Source organism: Camelus bactrianus, chromosome 2 (assembly GCF_048773025.1).
Source record: "Camelus bactrianus isolate YW-2024 breed Bactrian camel chromosome 2, ASM4877302v1, whole genome shotgun sequence".
Classification (NCBI taxonomy): Eukaryota; Metazoa; Chordata; class Mammalia; order Artiodactyla; family Camelidae; genus Camelus; species Camelus bactrianus.
In genome coordinates, this window is record NC_133540.1 from 86,853,730 (window position 1) to 86,876,793 (window position 23,064).

At 40.3% G+C, this 23,064-nt stretch overlaps 1 protein-coding gene and 1 non-coding gene across 2 annotated transcripts; one reads left to right on the forward strand and one right to left on the reverse strand.

Moving 5' to 3' along the window:
- Nucleotides 1–15,052, reverse strand: LOC141579395 (uncharacterized). The gene is made up of 4 exons (XM_074374987.1): nucleotides 14,913–15,052; nucleotides 12,514–12,579; nucleotides 2,049–2,129; nucleotides 1–686 (listed from the first exon to the last, which is right to left on the reverse strand). Exons 1-4 carry the CDS (start codon nucleotides 14,976–14,978, stop codon nucleotides 255–257), a joined length of 645 nt encoding a protein of 214 aa, XP_074231088.1. The 5' UTR covers nucleotides 14,979–15,052; the 3' UTR covers nucleotides 1–254.
- Nucleotides 15,053–18,239: 3,187 nt separating this feature from the next.
- LOC123612611 (U1 spliceosomal RNA) lies at nucleotides 18,240–18,403 on the forward strand. Its single transcript, XR_006719902.1, has one exon. It is a non-coding gene; the product is annotated as a U1 spliceosomal RNA (small nuclear RNA).
- Nucleotides 18,404–23,064: the final 4,661 nt, after the last annotated feature.

A 23,064-nucleotide genomic window follows, 5' to 3' on the forward strand; every position in this document is an offset into this window, starting at 1 on the left:
ACATCACTTTGCTACATCTGTGAAGCATCTTGGAGAGGAACTTCATTTCTAGAGGAGTCGGTGAGTGAGGTGAATCCTGTCATAAAAATAGTCAGGTTCACAGGATACATCATCAGGGGTGACAGACCAGGACCAGGACCAGGACCACCTGAGCTTTGAACATCGCCCTTGAAAGTTGCTCTCCACACACAGCAGCACAGGCAGATGTGCGTCCGGGCCTTCTTCCAAGAGAAGGCGTTACTGAGCACTTCAGCTTACATGTCTCCTCGGGGCTCCCTAGTTGGGGAGGAGGTAGGGAAGCTCGTGCTGTGAAGTGCTCCCTTTCTGGGGAGCCCTGGAGTGGTCAAAACTTGGGGTGTCAGGGAAAACCTGGCTGACACACCACAGTAGGCCCCCAGGTTCCCAGGTGCAGAGGCCTCTCCATTTCTCTTCGATGTCTTGGACTCTGTGGAAAGTGTGAGGACAGGGACTCTCAGGGCTGTGCTCCCCATTAAGGGAGGAGCCAGAGTGGATGGACTCTGTCTATGAATGACAGGCACTGGCTGAGGCTGGCTGTGGGCCACTGTGCCGGCAGTGGGCCTAATTATATCTGGCGCTCCAAAGACACTGGAAGGCCACACAACCAGCAAGGGCACTGCCTTCATGTAATAAGCATCCTCTGGTCCCTCTTTCAGTCTTTGCATTGGCTGTAAATAGAAGGACAAAGAGACCAAGTCAGAGAAAGTACTTTCTGGCTGGAATACATCAGCGGCTCTAGTACTAATTGACAATTTTGGCTTGAAAGAGCTATCTTTTTTTAGGGGGCGGTACACATACGACTTCTGCAGGAGATAAAGGGAGTGCAGGAGGCTGGGGTGACATGCAACAGGTAGGAGTGGTTGAAATCGGGCTAAACTGGGAAATCGGTTTGGCTTTTGCCTGACTGGCCTATATTTTCAATGCCATCTGTCCTCTGAGATACAAACTTAGAGCATGGGGAAGCAAGTCCTGGGGATAGGTCCATGTCAATGTCCCCAAGTAGAAAGGTCCTGCAGTATCAGATCTCTGCTGTATCCTGGTCATTCCACCCACCACCAGAGTCACTTCCATGCTGGAGCTTTGACTAAACAGTGAAGATGGGCTAGATATTTTCTGCCCTTGCATATTTTCCCCCCTTATTATCAGTGTGTCGCAATGGTAGGACATTTTCAACAAAGAAAATCTTTCTGGCCCAACTGTGCTGTATTCTACATACCCCATGACTGATCAATATCCTTTCATTTGGCCTAGTATTTTTGTATCCTTCTTGTCTCTGTTGACCTATTTTTCACCACCAGTTTCCTATTAGAATAGTTCAGTGCCACAAGCAAATATAAATAGGTCAAAGTTTTCCTTGAGCCCAAGTTCTGTTAGCCTTGCTAAGGGAGCCATGGAGCTTTTAAGGAAAGAGAGCCTACAAATATCCTAGTTATTATGCCCTAAGTGACTAATTTTTTGATTGTGGTAGGTGGCATTTTAGTCTTAGGATTTCCTTCAGGATGATATTGGAATTCAAATGGTTAGTTTCAATTTTATATCTTCTAAACTTAGCCTAATACTGAATTTTTCTGGTTTGACAGAAGAATATTATATGCAAAAAAAAAAAAAAAACCTGTTCTCACTGAGTACAAAATATTTATAATTGGATTCAGTACACAAGAGGTTTGAAAAATTCAGACCCACTTACATTTTACCAGTTCCTCAAATATGACCAGAGTGCTAAGTTTCTATAATTCAAGTTTGGATTTCTCTTGTAAATTATCTGAAGCAAGGGTTCTAACCTGGGAGCAGTGTGCCCTCCAGGGCATGTTTGCCAGTGTCTGGAGACATAATTGGTTGTCACATATGGAGGATAGGGGTGCTGCTGGCATCTAGAGGGGACAGGACAGGGATGCTGCTAAACCTACACTGAACAGGGCAACCCAGCAACAAAGAATTGTCTGGCCCCAAGAGTTAACAGTGCCACTATTAAGAGACTCTGATCCAAAGCAACTTAATTTTTTTAGGAAAGGTAAATGATATTGACTTACCAGCATCTGAACTACATAGTAGCTTTTCCTGTACCCAGGACTGCTGTTACTGCTCTCGTCTGACAAACCAAGCACCCCTTTCTACAAACAGAAAAAGAAAGTGGTATTAGAACCCCTTTTTTCTTTTGGTCTGTTGCTTCCTTTTCCAAATGGACACATGCTACTCAAAACTTGAGGAAGAGCTGCTCAAAGTAAATATACTAAGTTTGTGGCTCTGGCAAGATACATAATGTCTTAGATAAAATGGGAAACCTGCAAACAGACACAGGGCAAGTCAAGGGCCAGAAGCCATCTCTGTTACCATCCCTCCTTCTTACTGGAGCCCTGGCCCCACATCCTCTCTTGCCTTGTGTCTGTGGGTCTCTGCTCTGCAGCCAGGGCCAACCTTGGCCTTCTCATTCCAGCTTCCTCCTCTGCTGAGACCTCAGAGATAGTCCAAGTTGGTCTTTAAGCCCATGTGCCCCAGACACCACACACACACACCCTCAACCAGACCCCGGGGAGCAAGCCAAGTGGCAACTTTTGATTTTTATCTCCTCTCCGCCAACCCACACACCTTTTCACCTACATGTGTATACTGGCTAAAATTTCCTTTTTCTTTTTTTAACTTCAGGGGATTTACACTTAAACCTTCACATTTGGGCCCTTTGTGACATCTTGTAATGTTCCAAAATGTTTTCAGACCCTTGGATGAATTTAAGTAAATAATGATGCCAAAAGTATCTCATGAAAAAAATTTTTTTAATAGAAAACATTGCTCTGAATGTAACATTATCACAATCAGTGGTTAAAAAAATATACTCTCATTCCTGATACCAACCCTATGGAGTTGGCTTACAGGAAGCACAGATGTCCTTTTTTTCCTGAAACCACAACTGGGCTGCTATGAACCAAGTAATTGTGTCCCCCTAAAATTCATATATTGAAACCCTAGCCCCCAGTGTGAGAGTACTGGAGGTGAGGACTTTGCAAAGTAATTAGATTATGAGGGTGGCACCCTCATGAATGAGATTGGTGATTTTTTTTTTAATGGAGGTACTGGGGATTGAATCCAGAACCTCGTACATGCTAAGCATATGCTCTACCACTGAGCTATACCCTCCCCCCAACCCCCTGGTGCTTTTATGAGAAGAGACACTGAAGAGCTTGCTTCCTCTTTCTCTCCGCCATATGAGGATACAACAAGATGGTCATCTGCAAATCAGGAAGAGAGCCCTCACCAGGAATGGACTGGCCAGCACCTAGATCTTGGACTGCCCAGCCTCCAGCACTGTGAGAATCAATTGTTACTGTTTAAGCCACCCAGTCTATGGTGTTTTGTTATGGCAACCTGAGTAGATTAAGATGTGGGCTCAGGAGGAAAGAGCACCAAGATCAATTAGCAATATCCATCCTGATTAAGCAAATGGGCAGTGATGGCACGTGTGCTCAGACTTGCCAGTAATTCTAGATTCAGAGTAGACATGTATCTCTCTATATACCTGTTTGGAAAGAGCAAGAATTTATTCTTTTTTGGGGGGATTATTCTTGTATCCCCATACCATTGATCAGTAAGTATAGGTTGAATAGATCACTTGTACAAATTCTAAAATTCATACATGACCCTGTATTTTACCCCATTACCCACAGAATGGGTGAGAATCAGAGAACAATATTCCCGGGTCCTGTCCCCTAAGCTGGGTGATCAGCCAGACTGACTCACTAGGTTAGTAATTTGTTCTCATTAAGCAGTCTATAGCAGCACACGATTAAAGTTTCTACCTTAACAAAATGACAAATTATAGGTTATAAACATCTAGGTTACTTGTGAATAACAGGTGAATAATGGGAAAACTTTCACTCTGAGGCACCCCATCAGCAAAAGAGTGAATGCCATTCTTCTAGAGGCCTAGCAAGAAAGCCATTACCTAGCTGAAAACTATGCTGGGGGGAAAGGGAGGGATAAATTGGGAACTTGGGAGCTGCAGATACTAACTACTATATATAAGATGGATAACCTTGTAACTACTATATACAAAATGCATAAACAACAAGGTCCTAGTGTATAGCACAGGGAACCACATTCAGTACCTTGTAATGACCTAAAATGGAAAAGAATATGAAAAGGAATATATGTATTTACAAATGAATCGCTATGCTATACATCAGAAACTAACACAACATTTTAAATCAACTATACTTCAATTAAAAATAATATGCTGGAGTCTCACATTGCATCTTAAAATTTCACGTGACTTTTGTTTTACATGCCATGATATGTTTATTGTAATATTAACATGTTTTTAAATTATTATTTAAATTGTTCTCAAAAAAAAAAGTCTTCTAGAAGACTGACCGTGTTAGATGTATCATGATCAGCTCGTGACCTGGCCACCTCTGATCCACCACCAGGTCCTCTGAAAGGAGCACATTATGATAGATGAGAGGGGTGGGTATGATAAAAATGTAGGTACAGCAGACTGAACCATGTCCCCTAAAAAGACACAAACCAGTTCTAACCCTCGGTACTGTGAATGCAACCTTATTTGGAAATAGGGCCTTGGCAGATATAATTGAGGATCTCAAGATGAGTTCATCCAGGATTTAATCCAACGAGAGTTTTAAGACACAGAGAAACAGGGGAGAAGACCGTGTGAAGATGAAGGTGGCGACTGGAATTATGCTGCCACAGCCAAGGAACTTCAAGAGCCAACAGAATCTGGAAGATGTAACCCAAGGGTTCTCCCCAAAAGCCTTTGGAGAGAGCATGGCCCTGCTGACACCTTGACTTGTGACTCCTGGACACCGAGAGTGTAAATTTCTATTCTTCTAAGTCACTGAGTTTGAGCTAATTTGTTGCAACAGTCCTAGGAGACAAATGTACTTTAAAAATGACTGTTCCAAAGATAGCACTGCCAGTATTTGAACCCTGCCCTGGCCTCGTTGTCACAAGTTCATTTTAACCCCTACTCTCAGACAAAGTGGCAAAGCCCCAGTAAGTCTGAAATTCCACCGCTGAACAGCTTTGCCAGTTACCCTCACAGATGATTTGCAAAGTAGATCTTTATCTTAAAAACACTATAGGTGTGTTTGACCAGAGGCAGGACACACCAAATATAAAAATTTGGATGAATACCAAGAAAAATATTCTTGGCTATAAAAACTGGATAATTTGTATCTCAAAAGGCTTTGGTCTGACCTCATAAGTGGCCTCGGCTGAACATTCATCCTCGATGCTCACCTACTCTCTCTTACCATTTTGTAAAAGTATCCAGTGGTTTGTTTAATAGTTGTGAAGAGTGCCAGAAGATGGATTTTTAATATTTTTAAAAGTATTTTACAATAACAAAGGCCTAACTCATCTGGTATTGGCAAATGTGACTTGGAAAAATCAATTCAGTGTATTTGTGGACCATACTGCTAGACAATTTGGTCACATCCATATGTGTAATTAGAAAAGTGGGAGGTGGGGCGTTCTCAGCGGTATATATTTAAAACTCTGAAAATGTTCCACAAAATGCTAGAAGAGGAAAAAGGCCTTTCTACATCCCTCTCTCCTTCTTCCCTCCCTCTTCCTCTCATTTCCTGAATGAGGAAGATCTTATCCAGAAATTCCATCTGTCAGGCTCCTCTAAGATACAACTGATGAGAAAACAAAACCAAAATAAGCAGCGCTTAAGATCCTGAAAGTGATATTAATGTTCTGACTTTGTAAACATGGAAAACATTATTATGATTTACTGAATGGATTCACAGGGTGGGTTTCTTGGCAACATCAGTTCAGTAATCTTTCATATTTGATCAACTGTTGTATGAAAGAGTAGGTAAAGCTTTCTCTAAATGGGGGAATACCCTTTGCCTGAAAGTACTCCTCTTTCTGAAACTCCACCAATACTAATTAAATCCTTTCTATTTAACTTTACTCTCTTTCAGGCATCCTCTAAAATTTCTATAAGAGTAGAGGTGTTTATAAAGCTGCTGTCCTCGAAGAAGAGAGGATACGGAATTAAAACTGGCCCTAAAAACCTGACATCTTTCAAATTATAGGGCAGCTCCTACTTCAGAAGACTTATCTCACAGCTGGAAAAATTTTTATACCCTGGTTATTCCTGTACTTTTGTGTTACACTGTTCTTCAAGCAAAACTCTGAGTGGTTGCAGTCCTTGATGAGCGGTTTCTTTAGCGCAATGGTGTAAGTTTACTATACGAAGAAAAATAGAAATTTAAGAAATGTATTCTTGTAATATACCAAATAACCTCCTAAAGTGTTAGTTTTCCGAACAGCACACAGTAACTATAGTTTCAGATTAAAATTACATTATTTAAACCAAACACCATTACAAGACTATCAGAGCAGGGAGCAGATTCAATTTGTTAGTTAAATTATAAAGCTAGAAGCAGATAAGAATGTGTTCCTGATTCCAGGAAAAGACATTCTACTCAAATTTCATCAAGGAAATTGGTGTGATCACCTGTATTGTTTCACCAGGCTGTTTTTAAATGACAAGGATCTATTTAAATAACTTAAGTGGTGGTTTTGGCTTCCAATAATTAAATACAATTAATGTTACAAAATAGACCGTTTAACTATTAAAGTATTAAAAAGTGGTTATGAAGTAAAATCATCCCACAATGTTTCTGGCATGCCTGCAGACCAGGGTACTGTGGAAGGACTTCTGACTGGGAGAGATTTTAAGGATAAAGTCACAATTTAATTTAGATCTCAATTTTGTTTTTTGTTTTCTAAAAAACCACACTGATCTGGGAGGTAACAAAAATGCATAGAAAAAAGTCTGGATAAAAGTGCCCCACCAGAATGAAGTTTGGTGCAGTCATTGTGGAAAACAGTATGGAGATTCCTCAAAAGACTAAAAATAGACTTACCAAATGACCCAGCAATCCCACTCCTGGGCGTATATCTGGAGGCAACCTTAATTCAAAAAGACACCTACACCCCAATGTTCATTACAGCACTATTTACAATAGCCAAGACATGGAAACAACCTAAATGTCCATCGACAGATGACTGGATTAAGAAGTTGTGGTATATTTATACAATGGAATACTACTCAGCCATAAAAAGGAATAAATCAATGCCATTTGCAGCAACATGGATGTCCCTAGAGAATGTCATTCTAAGTGAAGTAAGCCAGAAAGAGAAAGAAAAATACCATATGATATCACTCATATGTGGAATTAAAAAAAAAAAGACAAATGAACTTATATATAAAACAGAAACAGACTCATAGACATAGAATACAGACTTGTGGTTGCCAGAGGGGAAGAGGCTAGGAAGGGATAAACTGGGAGTTCGAGATTTGCAGATACTGACTGATATATATAAAATAAATAAACATGTTTATACTGTATAGCACAGGGAAATATATTCAGTATCTTGTAGTAGCTTACAGTGAAAAAGAATATGAAAATGAATATACGTATATTCATGTATGACTGAAGAATTGTGCTGTACACCAGAAACTGACACAACATTGTAAACTGACTATACCACAATTAAAAAAAAAGTACCCCACCATATGGTGATATTATAGATAGATTTTTTCTTTTTTTTTTAATTGACATATAGTTAATTCACAGTGTTGTGTGTTTTATGTTCTTTTATTATTTCTGATTTGCCTACCATGAGCATGTCAAAATTTTATAATCAGGAAAAAATTAGTTTTTAAAGGATTTTAACTTAAAACACTTTCCTCATTCCTCTCGTTCAGTGGATCAGGAAGCACACACACATATTTTTAATTGTTTAGTAAAGCATCTCTACAGTCTGAAATAAAACTAAAAATTAGTCTCTCCATAAATCAGTTTTAAGGAAAAAAATGAAAATAATGAAAGGCAGTGGAAGGGACAGGATTTATGGTGGAAGTAAGCCTTCTTTCATCCCTTCCCCCAGGCCTCTAGTTTTCCAGTAAATTCATTTTTTCCCTGCTTTACACACATATACATGTGTGTATGTGTGTGTATGTGGGTGTGTGTGTACACACACAAATTTCAAACCATTCAGAGCTTCTTTATTCCCATATTCCAGAGATAATCCTTATTAACGTTTAGCTATATGCCATTCCAATCTGTTTCTATATCTCCAGTACAAAACATAGACAATATGTGTCTTTTAAAAATACACATGAGATCACACTTTAGACATTGTTCTGCCACCTACCTTTTCTCATGTGCCAGTGCACTAAACACAGTCCCCCTCCTCAGTACCTGTTACATGATATTCCACTGTATGCTTGCATCCCCGTGTTTGAGATGTCCCTGTTAGTGGATATTTAGATTGGTTTTTGCCATTACAAATAAATTCTGTGATGAGCATCATAAACATTATTTGAAAGGTAGAAGAACAAACATCAGGATACAATGTTTTGTCTTTTTCCAGTAGAAAGAGTAGTGATGTATTCTTGCTAACTGCCAAGGAAGGCTAATGTTCCAGTTTTACCTTGACAGAAATGTCCATATAGAAATTAAGACATTAAAAAATAACTTTATAGTGAATCTTAAACATCAAAAATAACTTCAAATAGGATGTGTAAATGGCATAAAATTATACTGCATATATTATTTAGCCCAAAGAAAGAAACATGCTCTCATCCTGCCGCAGTCAGTAATGCCTGAAAAGCATAGGGCATCTTATCCTTATGAGGGTTGAGATATTCCATTCTTCAATTCATACTTTCAAAGTAAGATATAAAAGTGTGTCTCTGCACTCTTAGGAAATAAGGTTAACATAAACTAATTATCTGGATTACAGACTGTAAAAGTGTCAATATTTATTTACTTTAAAATTTGTTCTTGGAACATCTTTAAGTTGCACACTCCCAGGTTATCTTAACTGGAGCATACTAAGCACAATTTGCATTTTATTGATAACCTCAGGCCTCTATGATTGCCATCCGTCTACTGCAATATTGTGATAGCCCCAGGAGGGTGTTTGGGGTTAGGTCCACTCACCCCTGCACTAAATGATCCTAAGCTGAATTTCAAAGTCCAATAACTTCTTGGTTTGTGATGGAGGGAGAAAAAGGGATGTGATTGCGTTGTGTGTTTATCTGGTCTCCTGACAATTAGAACCTCTGGCTGTGGATTGACACAGAAATTGATGGGACATAGTTGATGAACCTGTTAAGGCCCAGTAACCAAACTGAACTTGTCCATTAAGAGACTGTTTGACGAAGAGGAACAAAGAAAATGGATGAAATATTAGATTCAAAATGCAGTTGGTAGACAGGAGTCTTAAAATATCCAACCTCTGAGAGAGGGAGAGTTGGCTGTAGCTAAAAAGCAAAAAAAAAAAAAAAAAAAAAAAAAAACGAGTCCTTGATAGCAGAAAGACTGACAATGTTATTTCCAAGTTCCATTCCAACTCTAATATTCTATGAGGCCATGATTGCATTTCCACTAAGAGGTCCCAGTTGCAACCACAGGCAGTCAAGACCCCAAAAGCTGTTTTCCTAAGATGGTAGTGGTGGTTAGAAGCAACTTAAAAGCAAAAAAGAAAGTGTCTGTGTATGTGGGGGAGAAGAAAATGAAGCATGACTACAAACAAGGAGAAAGCACACAATTACTGTAGCTCTTTTTCCTAGAGGAAATCACATCACTTGATAATATCAATGCTTCATATTCAGCACCATAGGTTAAAACAGATTAGGATGCCATTCTAAATAGTTATAATTTTTTTGAAGGAAGGAAAATCGTAGAAGGACATGTATAAATACATATCAATAATTTACCTTTTACTTCATAAATATGAAGTGCCCAGTATACATGAATGGCAAAAGGATACAGATATTGAAGATGATTTGTGTGAAGAACAGGAAATTGGAAAGATATTTCAATTGAGAGTTACATTGAAGTCTGATATTTTCTGGATTCCTGGGATTCTGGAAGGGGAAAAGCTAACTGTTAATACATGGGTGTTGCCCTGACGTCCTCACATCATAAGAAAGTCATCCTCAGTGGCTGCTCCACCCTCACTGCTGCCTCTCTTTTTTCTCCATCCCTGCTCCTTCCTCCCTTCCTCTTCCTCTCATTTCCTGAATGAGGAAGATCTTACCCAGAAATTCCATCAGTCAGGCTCCTCTAAGATACCCAACTTGTGACATTTCAATGACAGTGAGGAAGCCGACTTGCGAGGCCACTCAGAATGCTGGTTGGAGGCCAGGAAGAGAGTGCCTGATCATCCACTGAGACAAGAGAGTGGCGTTGACGTGAGCAAAATTTCTCTATGTTTCATAAGGAAGTGGTTAATAGTTGGCCTTTCTGCAGGGCAATCCTGAAGCCTAGAAGTCCATGAATTTCGAGAGGGTCTGCTGGAAATCTTATGCAAAATGTACATGTTATGGGGAATGGAAGATCCTGGGTTTTCATAGATTCTCAAAGGGGTACAATTACTCCAAAAGAGGTGAAGACTCGGACAAGTGGCTTCGAGCACATCTGATAACTCTGGTGCCTCACCGGGTACTTAGGCTCCATGTGGTGTCCCCAGAGCACTTCCTGTTGAATCTCCCGTGTAGGACCAGAAGGAAGCACTGAGCCTAGTCTTGACACTAGGGAGGGTTTAGTGAATGAGTTCATGAAACAGGAAATGCTGAACTGTCTAACTTCAACTTTGCCACCACTTAAACCTTATTTCTTCATCTGCTAGAAAGAGGAGAGGGACTTGTGTTTTATTTTACTATGTGCCTTTCAACGGTATTTAAAAAAAGAAAATGTAGCCATGATTCTTATACAAACATAAAAGGAACAAGTGTCAAGGATTATATTTAGCTCATTAATGAAGGAACTGGCAAGCTGTTACAACAGTTGAAAAAGAGAACTCAAAGCACCACACCTTCATGCTCAGAGTAGGGGTCCTGAAATGAATTTACAAGTAGTACAAAACTGGCACACCTTGTCGATATCCACAGGCATCCTACCAGATACAGTTTGCATTTCTATGCACAGGGGTTAATTACATTACTATCAGTTTTGTACAAGCTTACATTTATCTCTCCAGAATTCTAGCATTGTTAAAGACAAAGATGGAGGTAACTGGGAAAACCGCACTGGTCAGAACGTCACTCTAGTTCAGTCTTTCACAATTTTTCCTTACAGTGCCTTTATTCTTAAGATATTTTCTTTGAGACAGGTCTTATATTAGTGGCCACCAATTCAGTATGATTTGGGGGCACTGAGAAAACCCTTTATTACCTGATTTTTACCTACCTGCCTGCAAGGCACCTGAAATTCCACAGTGGGACCTTTAGTCTTTGATCAGGCCTGGATTTATGCCATTCAATTTAAACGAACCCCCAGAGGGAGCCATGTTTATAAGGGCACAAAGTAGTCCATGTATGTTATCATGTCTGATTCTCACAGCAACCCATTTTATAAATGATGAAATTGGGAGGCTTGCTGGAGGTAATAAGGACCTGGTGAGTGATGCAGTGGGTACTTGCACCCAGTTCTGGTTTCAGAAGATGCCCACGTCCTGCCATGCTAATATGTCTTAAAAGACCTGTGCTTCTGGGATGGGTCCTACTGAAGGCAGACAGAGGAACAGGAAGAGGATTCACCCTTGCTCACAAAGTCCCTGGACACCATCATCTATGATGGGAAGTTCATTCAACATTCGTGACTCATACATTTACTGAGCACTCACTATGTGCCAGGCACAGGGGTCATAGTATCGAACAAGACAGTGTCGCCATTCTTGAGAACTTAAGTTCCAGTGGGGAAGACACACATCAGACAACTAAATACAGCGTGGAGTCTACAGCCATACCACCCTGAACGTGCCCGATCTCGTCTAAGTACAGCATGGATTATTCGGTTAGGATGGTTAGAAGCGCTACAAAGAAGAGCAGGGAATGCAGGAGTGCGTCTGGGAGGATCCGACTTTCCTGGGGGTGGGGAGGGAGGGTCAGGGAAGTGCTCTTAGGGATGACTAGCAGTTAAGAGGTGTTGGGGGAAGAGGAGCGCTGCTCCGGGGTGGGGTGGAAGGAAAAAATATTTCAGGCAAAGTAAGCAGCACATTGGAGACTCTGAATCAGATCTCTGTCATTCTTTTCCAACTTCCTCTGTACCTATGGGCTCTTCTCGCTCCATCTTAAAACAAAAAGTTAAATGTAACTATTTTCCTAGGTAGGATGTGTTGTGGAGCTATTTCTGAGCAGAAGGACCTTCTCCTTAACCAATTTAGTCTCTCTCTCTTCCTGCCTTAGAGTCAGTAACTTAAACATCACTTCTGAAAATTTATTGATTCTGAAGTTACCCTTAAGTACCTTCATTTTAACATAAGTGAAATGATATCCTTTCTTGAAAGAGGGAAATAGATATAAAAGGATGTAACAATGGGGAAAAAAGAATCACATTGTCAATCTTATGTCCAGAGTATGGGAAATCAGATGTCATGTGACTTTGTGTTTCAACAGGAAAATCTAGAAGCCCTGGAAGGGGAAGAAGTAGGAACACATCAGGGGCTACTCACCATCTGAGAGGTGAGAACTCCAAGGAGAAAGACCAGAAGACTCACATGCTGGGACATGCTGAGGTGCTGGAAGCACAAGTGAAACATTTTTATTCACAGAAATTAACATGTGCTTGTATATATGCAGATGATGTCTTGACCATTCTGTTTTTCCCTTATCTATTTAACACCAATGGTGTACTGTGGAAGCAGTAAAGCACAGAGGTGCTGGATGGAGCAGGCTGGGTGTGAAATCCTGACTTTGACACTTGCTAGCTGTGTGACCTGGGGCAAACTACTTAGCCTCTTTGGGCCTCATTCTTCTCATCTATAAAATTGGGATAATACTAAAGGCTATTTCAAGGGTGGTTATAAAATATGGATGCAGAAGTGCACATGAAGCATTTAAAATAGTGCATGGAACACGGGCAGCCCTCTGTAAGTTTTTAGCTTTTATTACTACTTCCATGCTCTGAGCTGGGCACCAAACAGAGATAAATAAAGGTCTGGCTGTGAAGAATTCATAGTCCATTTAAGAGATTAAATAAAAGGAGTGGATTTCTGCCTCCACTGCTTACTGCTTTATCCCTTACTCACAGTGGTTACTCATTAAAAATGTGCTGAGAGAATCCATAATGGTTGTATGTGTCCTAGAAAATCAAGCTTTGATGCCACTAAGGTCCTGACTGCATCTTGATCTACATCATCCCAACTGCATCCCAGGCATTAAATACATTTAATCTCCATGCACAGAGCCCCTTGAGATATTTTCCAGGGAGTCTGACTCCACAGGGTGGCAGGTGACTCTGCAGCCGGCTCCAGGACCCACTGGAGATGCACCAGTAATGTTGACCTGGCTAAGGTGGGCACTCGGGTTGGGTCCAGATGCAGAGCTCAGCTTTCACCTAATTAAGTGTTTTTGTTTGCCCCCATCTCACTGGATAATAATAGCTAATGTGAAAATAACTTCTACTATACCTCACACTTGCCATGCTGCAGACACTTGTCCAAGTTCTTTAACTGTATTTGTTCACTCTCACAACAGCATCCTGAGGCAGGAACTAGTGTTTCTATTTCTATCTTACATATGAGGAAACTGAGACACAGTGAAGCTAAATAATTTGCCCAAAGTCCTGGCTGTGAAATGAAGATCAGGATTCCAACCCAAGTCCTTAGGCTATGATAGGCTGTACTGTGTTCCCCCACCCCCAAATGCATATGCTGAAGCCCTACCCCACCTGCTCCAATGTAATAATGTTTACACCTGGACCTTTGGGAAATAATTAGGTTTAGATGAGGTCCTGAGGCTGGGATATTCATGAAAAGATTAGTGCTCTTATAAGAAGAGACCAGAGAGCTTACTTGTTCTCTCTCTCTCTCTCAATCTCTCTCTCTCTCCCTCTCTCTCTCTCTCTCTCTCTCTCTCTCTGCCATGTGAACAAACGGCAAGAAGTGGCTGTCTGCAGGCTGAGAGCCCTCACCAGAGCCCGACATGCCCAGACTCCAGAACTGTAAGAAATAAATGTCTGCTGCTTAATCTACCTGATCTACGGTGTTTTGTTATGGGAGGCCAAGCTAAGACACAGGCCTGCTGTACTGCTCCCAAGACTTGCTCTTCAGGCCCCTTTGTCTATAGATGGTACAGTTCCAGGTGCTGGGGTGGTGCCGGGGTACTGCTGCGTCTGGGAGCTGCCTTCCTGTCCTGCACAGTGAGACTGTCTACTTTTATTTTCCCATGAAGTCTAGGGTTTTCCTCTGGCACATCCCTGACCGGCACTCCTGATAGCAGACCATTCCCCTCCACTACTCAGCCTTCTGTATTGATGCAGGACAACAGCTGGACTGACTGGAAATCTTTTTTATCATGCATTTCATCAGTAAAAAATTTTGAGTGTGTACTCTATATACATATATATACATATATATTTATCATTTATCAGTTTTAAGCATGTTCTACTGCATATACAGTATTACATTATAGAACTCACTAAAAATAAATTTTAAAGTATGGGATTTAAGAATATAAAAATTCTATAGCTCAGGGGTAGTGCGCATACTTAGCATGCATGAGGTCCTGCCTTCAGTCCCCAGTACCTTCATTAGAAAAATAAATAAATAAATACACAGAGAAACCTAATTAACCCCCTAAAATAAAAAATAAATTAAAAAAATTTTAATTAAAACAAACAAAAAACAGTTTGAAGTATATAAAAATTTTAAAATCTCTTTCTACTCCACTGGGTCCTGCTGTGCACCCCCAAGACACAGACATACCACTCAACCCCAGGGACCATCTCATGTTGCCACATCCCCCGAAATAGCTCCCACTCTATCTGATGCCCGAAGGTTGACTAAGCCCTGAATCCATAAATTAATAAATCAGAGGGTAAGCATCTCCCTTTGGGCCCCTCAAGACTTACCTGCCGCCGCCGGAGCGCGCTAAGACAGGCAGGAGGCTCCATCAGAAAGCAACACCAACCAGGCATTCTCTTGACCCCACAAAATGCCCCTGGTAAAGAATTCTGTGGCTTTGTGTGTTTTCTAGACTAGTTGTCTTACAAAACATGATGTCAGGTAGGGGAGCAAAGTCTGTCTTCAGGATTCGGTTTTGAGAGAATTGCTTACCCCTGGCTTTGCAGCCAACCACATGCCCCTCCTGCACATAATTATACAGAGGCTGGAGGGAGCGTGCACTTCAGAAGCTGGGTGAGCCCGCGGGTACGGTACACAGGTACACAGATGCACAGACCGTGAATTCCTCACTGTCAGAGAACCCCACAGAGACAGAACCAAATCTAGTAGACAAGAGACATTTGAAATGTTCTGTGTGTCAGTGTTATTCTTTTCAAAATAAAAACCTACCGTTGTTGTCAGAGAAAAATGCAAGGCCCACGTCAAATTCTAATTAAATGAACCCAAGTTACATCCCATCTTCTGTGCTGGCCTTCGCCTCAGATATCCCTTTGTTATTCAAAGATTTTTTTTTCCTTTACAAATATTTTATTAATTATAAAACATAATAGGGGTAAGAAAGATACATGAGTATCAGCATAACTTACAAACGAAAAACAGCATTTTGGTGTCATAATTTTCTATAACACAATAACTTGCTAATGTGATATCTTGATTAATCATTAGGATTTTCTATGCTCAATTTTCTGCAAATACATTTATTGGGTCATCAAATTTTATACTTTTAGTAACTTCATTTTTTTTTCTTATTAGGAGGTTCACTCGGGATTTTAAATGCCAAAAAAATCTATCAAATCATTGTATATTTTTTATATTTGATAAAACATATTATTTGCTGATATATGTTTCTATTAATTAATATGACTTTGTAGCTACTGCAAAGTGTTAGACCTGTCATTTCTTTATTTTATTTTATTTTTTATTGAGGTATAGTTGATTTACTGTTATTCAGAGATTTACAATCAAAATGGTGTTAATGGTAAAAATTCTTCCGCTTCAAGAGGTGAGCAATACTTGCTTCTCATTTCCTATGTTGCTTCCTATAAATGCCAGAAAAACACACAGCTCCAGTGTTACACTTGGTGGGCACACAGAAATGTACCAGAAAGTGGACACACACACAGGCCGCAAGGGAAGTTCTTCCAACAGATTTCTAGAGCGCAAACTTGTATCCTGCACACATGTACAATACACTTACATGTACTTCAGTCCCATATTCCTGCTGCAAAACCTATTTAGCTATTGCATGTGTTCTTTTAATACCCTACTAGCTTCAGTTCATAACGATTTTATAGATTTCGTGAAGAGTTTTGCGATTTGTAAGTGAGATCAATCTGTGAGATTATTATGTCTTTGGTTTCGGCAAGAGATTTTCAACCTTTGTGAAATGACTAAGAATCTTCCCCACTTTCTCTGTGCTAACTTACATTGGTATTAAACACATATGTTTCCTTACATTTTCCTAGTCAGATGTGGCTATCCTCAAAGGACATTCAGGTCTGCCGGGCTTGTGTGAGGACTGTAGTACTAATGCTATTCTTAACCTGCTTGAGCTGCAAGAGAGTGGAAGACAGTCACCTCCTTGCCCTGAGGCAGACTGTCTTAGACAAAAATTTTGATGACTAGGCCAATAACAGTGACAGTCTTGTGAAATATTGAAACTCACCTTGTAAGACTGAGGGCTCTTTAACAGCTCTGTTACTTGTTGAAGAAAGCACCACTGGTCACAAATCTGAAAATGGCACTTTGGATGTAAGAGTTGTTGGTGGTAACAGCACAGAGTATAGACATCATGTTTTTCCCTTACATGCGTGCTTCCCAACCAGATTTCCAGGTATCTTAACCTTTATTTCACAAAACAAAATGTAAATATTTTGCTTATAGATTACATCTACATATATGTACATGTTCTGTAGATGTATTTACGTGTAATACGTATTTTTACATTATATTTCTTTCTTTGGAGGAGATAGTCTGTAAAAAATCAAACCGGTAGACTGTCAAAGGTCAGATTTCGGGAATAGTGGCAGCCACATCACAGAGTCCCCTCCCATCTCGCCTCAATATTTGTCTCTCCCCACCTCAGACACCTTGCGTTCTCAGTTATGGCTTGTTAATCTTTAATAAGATTTTAAAAACAGCATTATTTCTTCCTGTTTTAAAAAAATACAAATCTGGCTAATTTATTTTGGCCAAGGAGAGAATACCAGAAGAGTCCTGGTTCTAGTGTGGTCTCGGAGAACAGGTAAACTTGGAAACTCCAATTCTAATTCACAGTGAAAAGAGGAGGAGAGGATGGGGAAGACCGATAATACTTATGATGTGGACGTGGCAATGTGAATTATTAACCATTGCCTGAGACACGATGTGCTCTTTTCGGAGTCTAATATGGGTCTAGGAGGGCTCAGGAGTTTCTGCAGGATGGATTCTCCAGCAGTCTTGTTCCAGATTTCAACGGCCCCGTGAAAAAGGAAATGCGTGTCCCTGTGCTTGTAGTGTTGAGCACCGGAGGGTTTATCAAAATACAACTTATTCTTGCTTGCGAGGGGAAAGACTGATCAGGAAGCTGGTTTCCAGCGTTGGAGGACCATCAACTTCAGCGACTTCTCCAAATGTCTGTGTGGAGGAGGGGGCGCTGCGTGAGCTTTGCCCCCGTTTGCTCGGTTCAAAGTTAGAATTATTGTTTATGCAACCAACCTTTCAGGTTAAGAGAGATCATTTGCCACATATTTGAAATAGAGCATGTTTTGTAGTTGTGCGCGAAGCTTTAAACTGACAGCCTATTTTTATCACTACAAGCACTGGATTTTCAAGCGTAGTTCTGTCAGACTTCGTCTTTTCAGACTTGCTCTTTTAAGTTACGTGAAGAGCGACTTGCTGAACTGCGCCAGATAGCACAGCAACGTCATTCGCTCCAAACCCTTGAAGGAAGGCGCTAATTTATGTTGTTTGTCTTTAAATCTGTTGAGCGTCTTAACCTAAGTCTTACTGGAACTGCACGGCTAACAATATAGGAAAAGGAGGAATTAAATGAGGTAACAAAAGGGGTGGGGAATATGTAGATGAGTGCAGTGACTGCTGGTCATGCCCGCGCTACACATACATTTCCTAAGATTTTGGCAACCTTCAGATATAAAAATATTGCTACATGAAAATATCGCTTGGAAACTCTTTATTCCAGAAATAAGGGTGTCTAGAGGCTACATAAGAAAAGTGATCCTATGTTAAGAGTGACTTGAATTCGATGGTTAGGTGCCGGGGAATAACATCAACTCATACTTACCTGGCAGGGGAGATACCATGATCACGAAGGTGGTTTTCCCAGGGCGAGGCTCACCCATTGCACTGCGGGTGTGCTGACCCCTGCGATTTCCCCAAATGTGGGAAACTCGACTGCATAATTTGTGGTAGTGGGGGACTGCGTTCGCGCTCTCCCCTGATTTTTATGTTGTTTAATATAAGAAAAATTTAATGTGCTTTGTCAGTAGTTTTGTTCTGGCTTGTGAGATAGCTTACTCGATATAGGTTTTGTGATCGTGAGCTTTTTTTTTTTTTTTTTAGAGGGCTTACGTGATTATACGAAACCTCAACGGGTAATTGTTATTTCGTAGTACTTGTGCGTTTGCTTTACAATGTTTTTAAAACTTCAGTATAGTTGGTATACAGTAGTCTGCTGCAGGCGTGTATGTATAATATAGTGATTTATAATTTTAAAGATTGTATATGCTGTTTATAGTTACAAAATATTGGCTGTGTTCCCTGGGTTGTGCAATATATCCTTGTAGCTTATAAACTTTAAAAAAATTTTTTTTATTGTTATATTTATTTTATAATGTGTTAAATTCCACTGTAGAGCATAATTATGCAGTTATACATAACCATACATATATTCATTGTCGCTGCCCCTACACCCGGGCTGTGAGCTTCCACAAGATCTTGTATACATTTCCCTGTGCTATACCGTATAATCTTGTTTATCTATTCTACATTTTGAAATCCCCCTGTCCCTTCCCACTCCCCTCCCCCTTGGCAATTTTGTAGCTTGTATTATACCTGTTAGTTTATACCTTTTAATCTGCTTCCCACTCCCTACTGGTAACCACTAGTTTCTTTTCTACATCTGAGTCTCTTTTGTTATATTCACTACCTCCGTTGTATGTTTTAGATTCCACATGTAGTTGATATTGTTACGGAAATGACAGGCCAGTCAAGAAACAAGCACCACTCGGAGGGTTGGAGTACTCAGATGTATTACGCCAGTGGGCTCAGAGGGGCTTCTGCTCCGAAGCTCTGAGCACCTCCAAGACATGCGCGTGAGGTTTTATAGGGTAAAGTACAAGCTTGGGGTATTTGGCCAATAGGCATAGAACAGCTTTAGCAGCATTATCATTACAAAAGTGGAGGTGGGGAGGCAGGAAACCAACATTCCAAAGCCAGATATGTATCTTTGAAAATCCAGCTGGCTAGCAAAAACACATAAACAGCAAACCAACACTAATTAATTTAGATTTACAAGTTAGTCCAGCACAACTCAGATCAGTATTCCAATACTTAGACTTGTTAGTTATCTTGTTAGACCAGCCCAGCTTTTCCTTCACAATATCAACTGTATTTCAATTAAAAAGCAACCAACCAACGCACCCATGAGAAGAACTGAACATTTTTCCAAAAGAGGAAATGCAGATGGCCAGCAGGAACATCAACATCACTAATATCAGGGAAATGCATATCAAAATCATGATATCTCGCACCTGTCAGAATGGCCATCATCAAAAACACAAATAACAAATGTTGGCAAGGATATGGAGAAAAGGGAACCTTTGTCTCTCCATCTCAACTCTTAAATCACACCTACCAAGTTTTTTTCCCACCAAGTAACACACAGGTTCCAGAGATTGGGATGTGGACATTTTTCGTGGGCCATTATTCAGCATACTACATCAGTAAAACCTGCAGAAAAATGTGGCATGAGCTATGGAATGACGTCACTAAAAGGGGCTTGAAATATGTAAATGAGCACAGTGTCTGCTAGCCTTGTTCCCATCGTACATGTATCTATGATTTTTGCAAATATTCTGGGATCCAAAATATTCTCTGGATTTTACAGTTTGAAGAAGTCTTTCTTTTTGTAAGTGATGGTCTAGAGCTTGCCTTGAAGAAAGTTACCGTATGTGTGGAGTGTTGGAAATATGAAGGTAAGCAGTGGCAGGCAGTAGTCAACTAGGATGACTGGTAGCACACGTGGGTGGGTGTGTTAAAAGAGGAGTATTGGAAGAGCATCTAAGCCTAACCTACACTAAAAGTACTGGTTAAAAGTTGAAGACTTGCAAGAAATGGGTTTGTTCATCTGGGTGCTTGAAAAAACACGTAGCAGGTTTTTCAACAGGTGCGAGTGCTGCAGGGTTAACTCTCAAGAATAACCCTTCATCAAGTCAATGTTTGATCGATGCATGAACCTTTAAGGACAGATAAAGGCAATGGCTTCCAAGAGTGGGTCCTGATAGCGCTATTGAGCCTCCTCCAAAGCGTCAATGTGTCAATGTCTGAATCAGAACCCGGTTCCTCTCACTTAGATGATCCTGCTGGTGTACTGTCAGAAGGTTTAAAGGAGCCTCACATCTCATGGCTTACCTACCTGTCACACATCGGCTGCCTCACCAGCTCGGCACTATAGGCGCCAGACAGCCGTTGTCACATCGTCATGCTAAGGTTATCAAGACAGAAGAACCAGGGTTCTGGTGAGTGTTAGCACTGTGTGTGTGTGTGTGAGAGAGAGGGAATGAGTTTATATTTTCTCTGTTTATAATTATATTTTGTGTGTACTTGTATTTTAAATATTCTGTGTTTTATTCTTTGTGTCTCTCTTTCAGTTCACTAAACAAAAGCATCTGTAAGATTTGAAAGAAAGAAAATGTTATTTTGTTGCTGACATGTATTAGGCCAATGATGGTTGCCTCTGTACTGAATATGTATAGACTTTTTAAAAAACACCTTTATTGTGATATAATTCCTGTACAGACTTTTCTGTTTTATTTCCTAAACAATAAGGTATAACAACTATTTACCTAGCATTTATATTGTATTAGGTATTATAAGTAATCTAGAGATGATTTAAAGTATACAGGGAGGATGTGTGTAGGTTATATGCAAATACTAGGCCATTTTATATAAAGGACTTGAGCATCCTCAGATTTTGGTATCTGCAGGGGTCCTGGAACCAATCCCCACGATACCGAGGGGCGATGGTACTTCTGAGAATCTATGCAGAGTCACAGTTCTTAAACCTGGCTACATATTAGAACCATCCCAGGCATTTTAAAAATGCTGATGCTCTTGTTCCTCCCACCATCAAAAATGTCAGTTCAGTTGGTCTGAGGTGGGACTTTGGTGTATTTAAGGTCCACAGATGATTTTAAAGTAGAGCCAGGGCTGGAAAGTTCTGGGTAGTCATTTCTATCCAGGACCCAGGAAAATCAGCTGTCAAGATGCATGTAACATACCCTTTATTAGCCATGTAAATATTTGCATTACCAAGTCCTCTATTTGTTCTCAGTGTTTTGATCATGAAACTGTAATTCACAGCCCCAAAGGCATCTGCTATACTGTCAGATATATTTTATTATTTTTAACAGCCCCCTCCCAGGAATAGCAAACACTGTTTCAAAGGAGTGAGAATCTCATGAGGACTGAAATCCAAGCTGTCTTGTTCTCTTCTGTTTCCCCAGTGCCTGGAACCAAAGTGATACTTAAGATTATTAAGTAGGGGTATGAACAGAGGATGTTAAGACCATATATTTGTCAATTGAACTCAAATATATTTAATGGTAGAATCAAGATTAGAAATATCTGTGTGTGAGAATGCTGAGCTGGGTCTAATCACTTAAGTGATGACCACCTCGCCAAGTCTGGCAGAGACTGCAGGCTGCATACCCCTCCCCGATATTCTTATTCCTTTCTTCCTTTGTCGTAAAACCCCAGATTCTTAGCCAGGCATATGACCTACCAGAGAAAAAGAGATTCAGTTTCCTAGATCCCTTTGCATTTTCCTGGTATCTCTTAAAATGGTGATAATGATGAAAAATGACATTCCACTTGGGAATAAGATAATGATATAAACATTTTTAATGAAGCATTGCCGTTTTATCCAGGATACTGAAAAGGGTACACCATGGTAAAAGAAGCAGAGGAATTGTGTCTTTGATCATCAGCTGTGGTGTTAAACAGTGCCTGGGGGAAGAAGCTGTGTTTGGCTGTGAAGTTCCTGCAGAACTTCATGAATCATGAATCTCCCCGCCTGTTGGGGGTGAAAGGGCCTGATGGGTTAGGAGTCAAAGGAGGAGCCATTTCTGTTACGGGTGGGAAAGGCGGCGTGGGGATGATGGTGGTCCGTCTGTTCATTGGTTGTTTCCTCTGATAAAACAAAAATCAGGACATGCATGACTGGGACATTGTGCTGTACACCAGAGATTGACACATTGTAATTAACCGTACTTCAATAAAAAAAAAAAATCAAGACAAAAATCATTTATAACTGGTCAACATATAAATATTATATAGCTATTACTTGCATAAGAAAAATATTTTTAAGTTTATATAGGTAAGGGGAGCATTTTCAACTATTACCATATATATATTTTTTAGTTTTACTAACTGATTATCAACTTCCTCTAGTTCTCTGTATGTAAATGACAGCTAATCCATGAAATTTCAAATCTTTGTATTTGATCTTTAAAAAGAAAATCAAGTACTCCCTTCCCAGCCTCGTTGTTCCAGCCAATCCTTTTGGGAGGAACAATCAGAAGAGTTGGATCCCTTAAAAATTTTAAGCATAGTTGTGAGGGTAGCAGAGTTCTAAGAAAGTGAGGCTTTAAGGACTCAAGATTGTGGGGAGGCAAGAATCTCAGGGAGACATTTGGCTGTAACCCTCTCAAGGCAATTGGCGAGCCTGGAAGTTGTGTCTGAAAAAGGCTAAGAAGCAGAGCAGAACTTCTGACAAACTCACAGGGCTGGGGGATAAAAGTTAAAGTTCAGGAGCTGCCAGAGAGGAGATTGCTAAGTGACCCCCAAAGGCCTCACCCTGGGAGTCAGAGTGAACCAGGG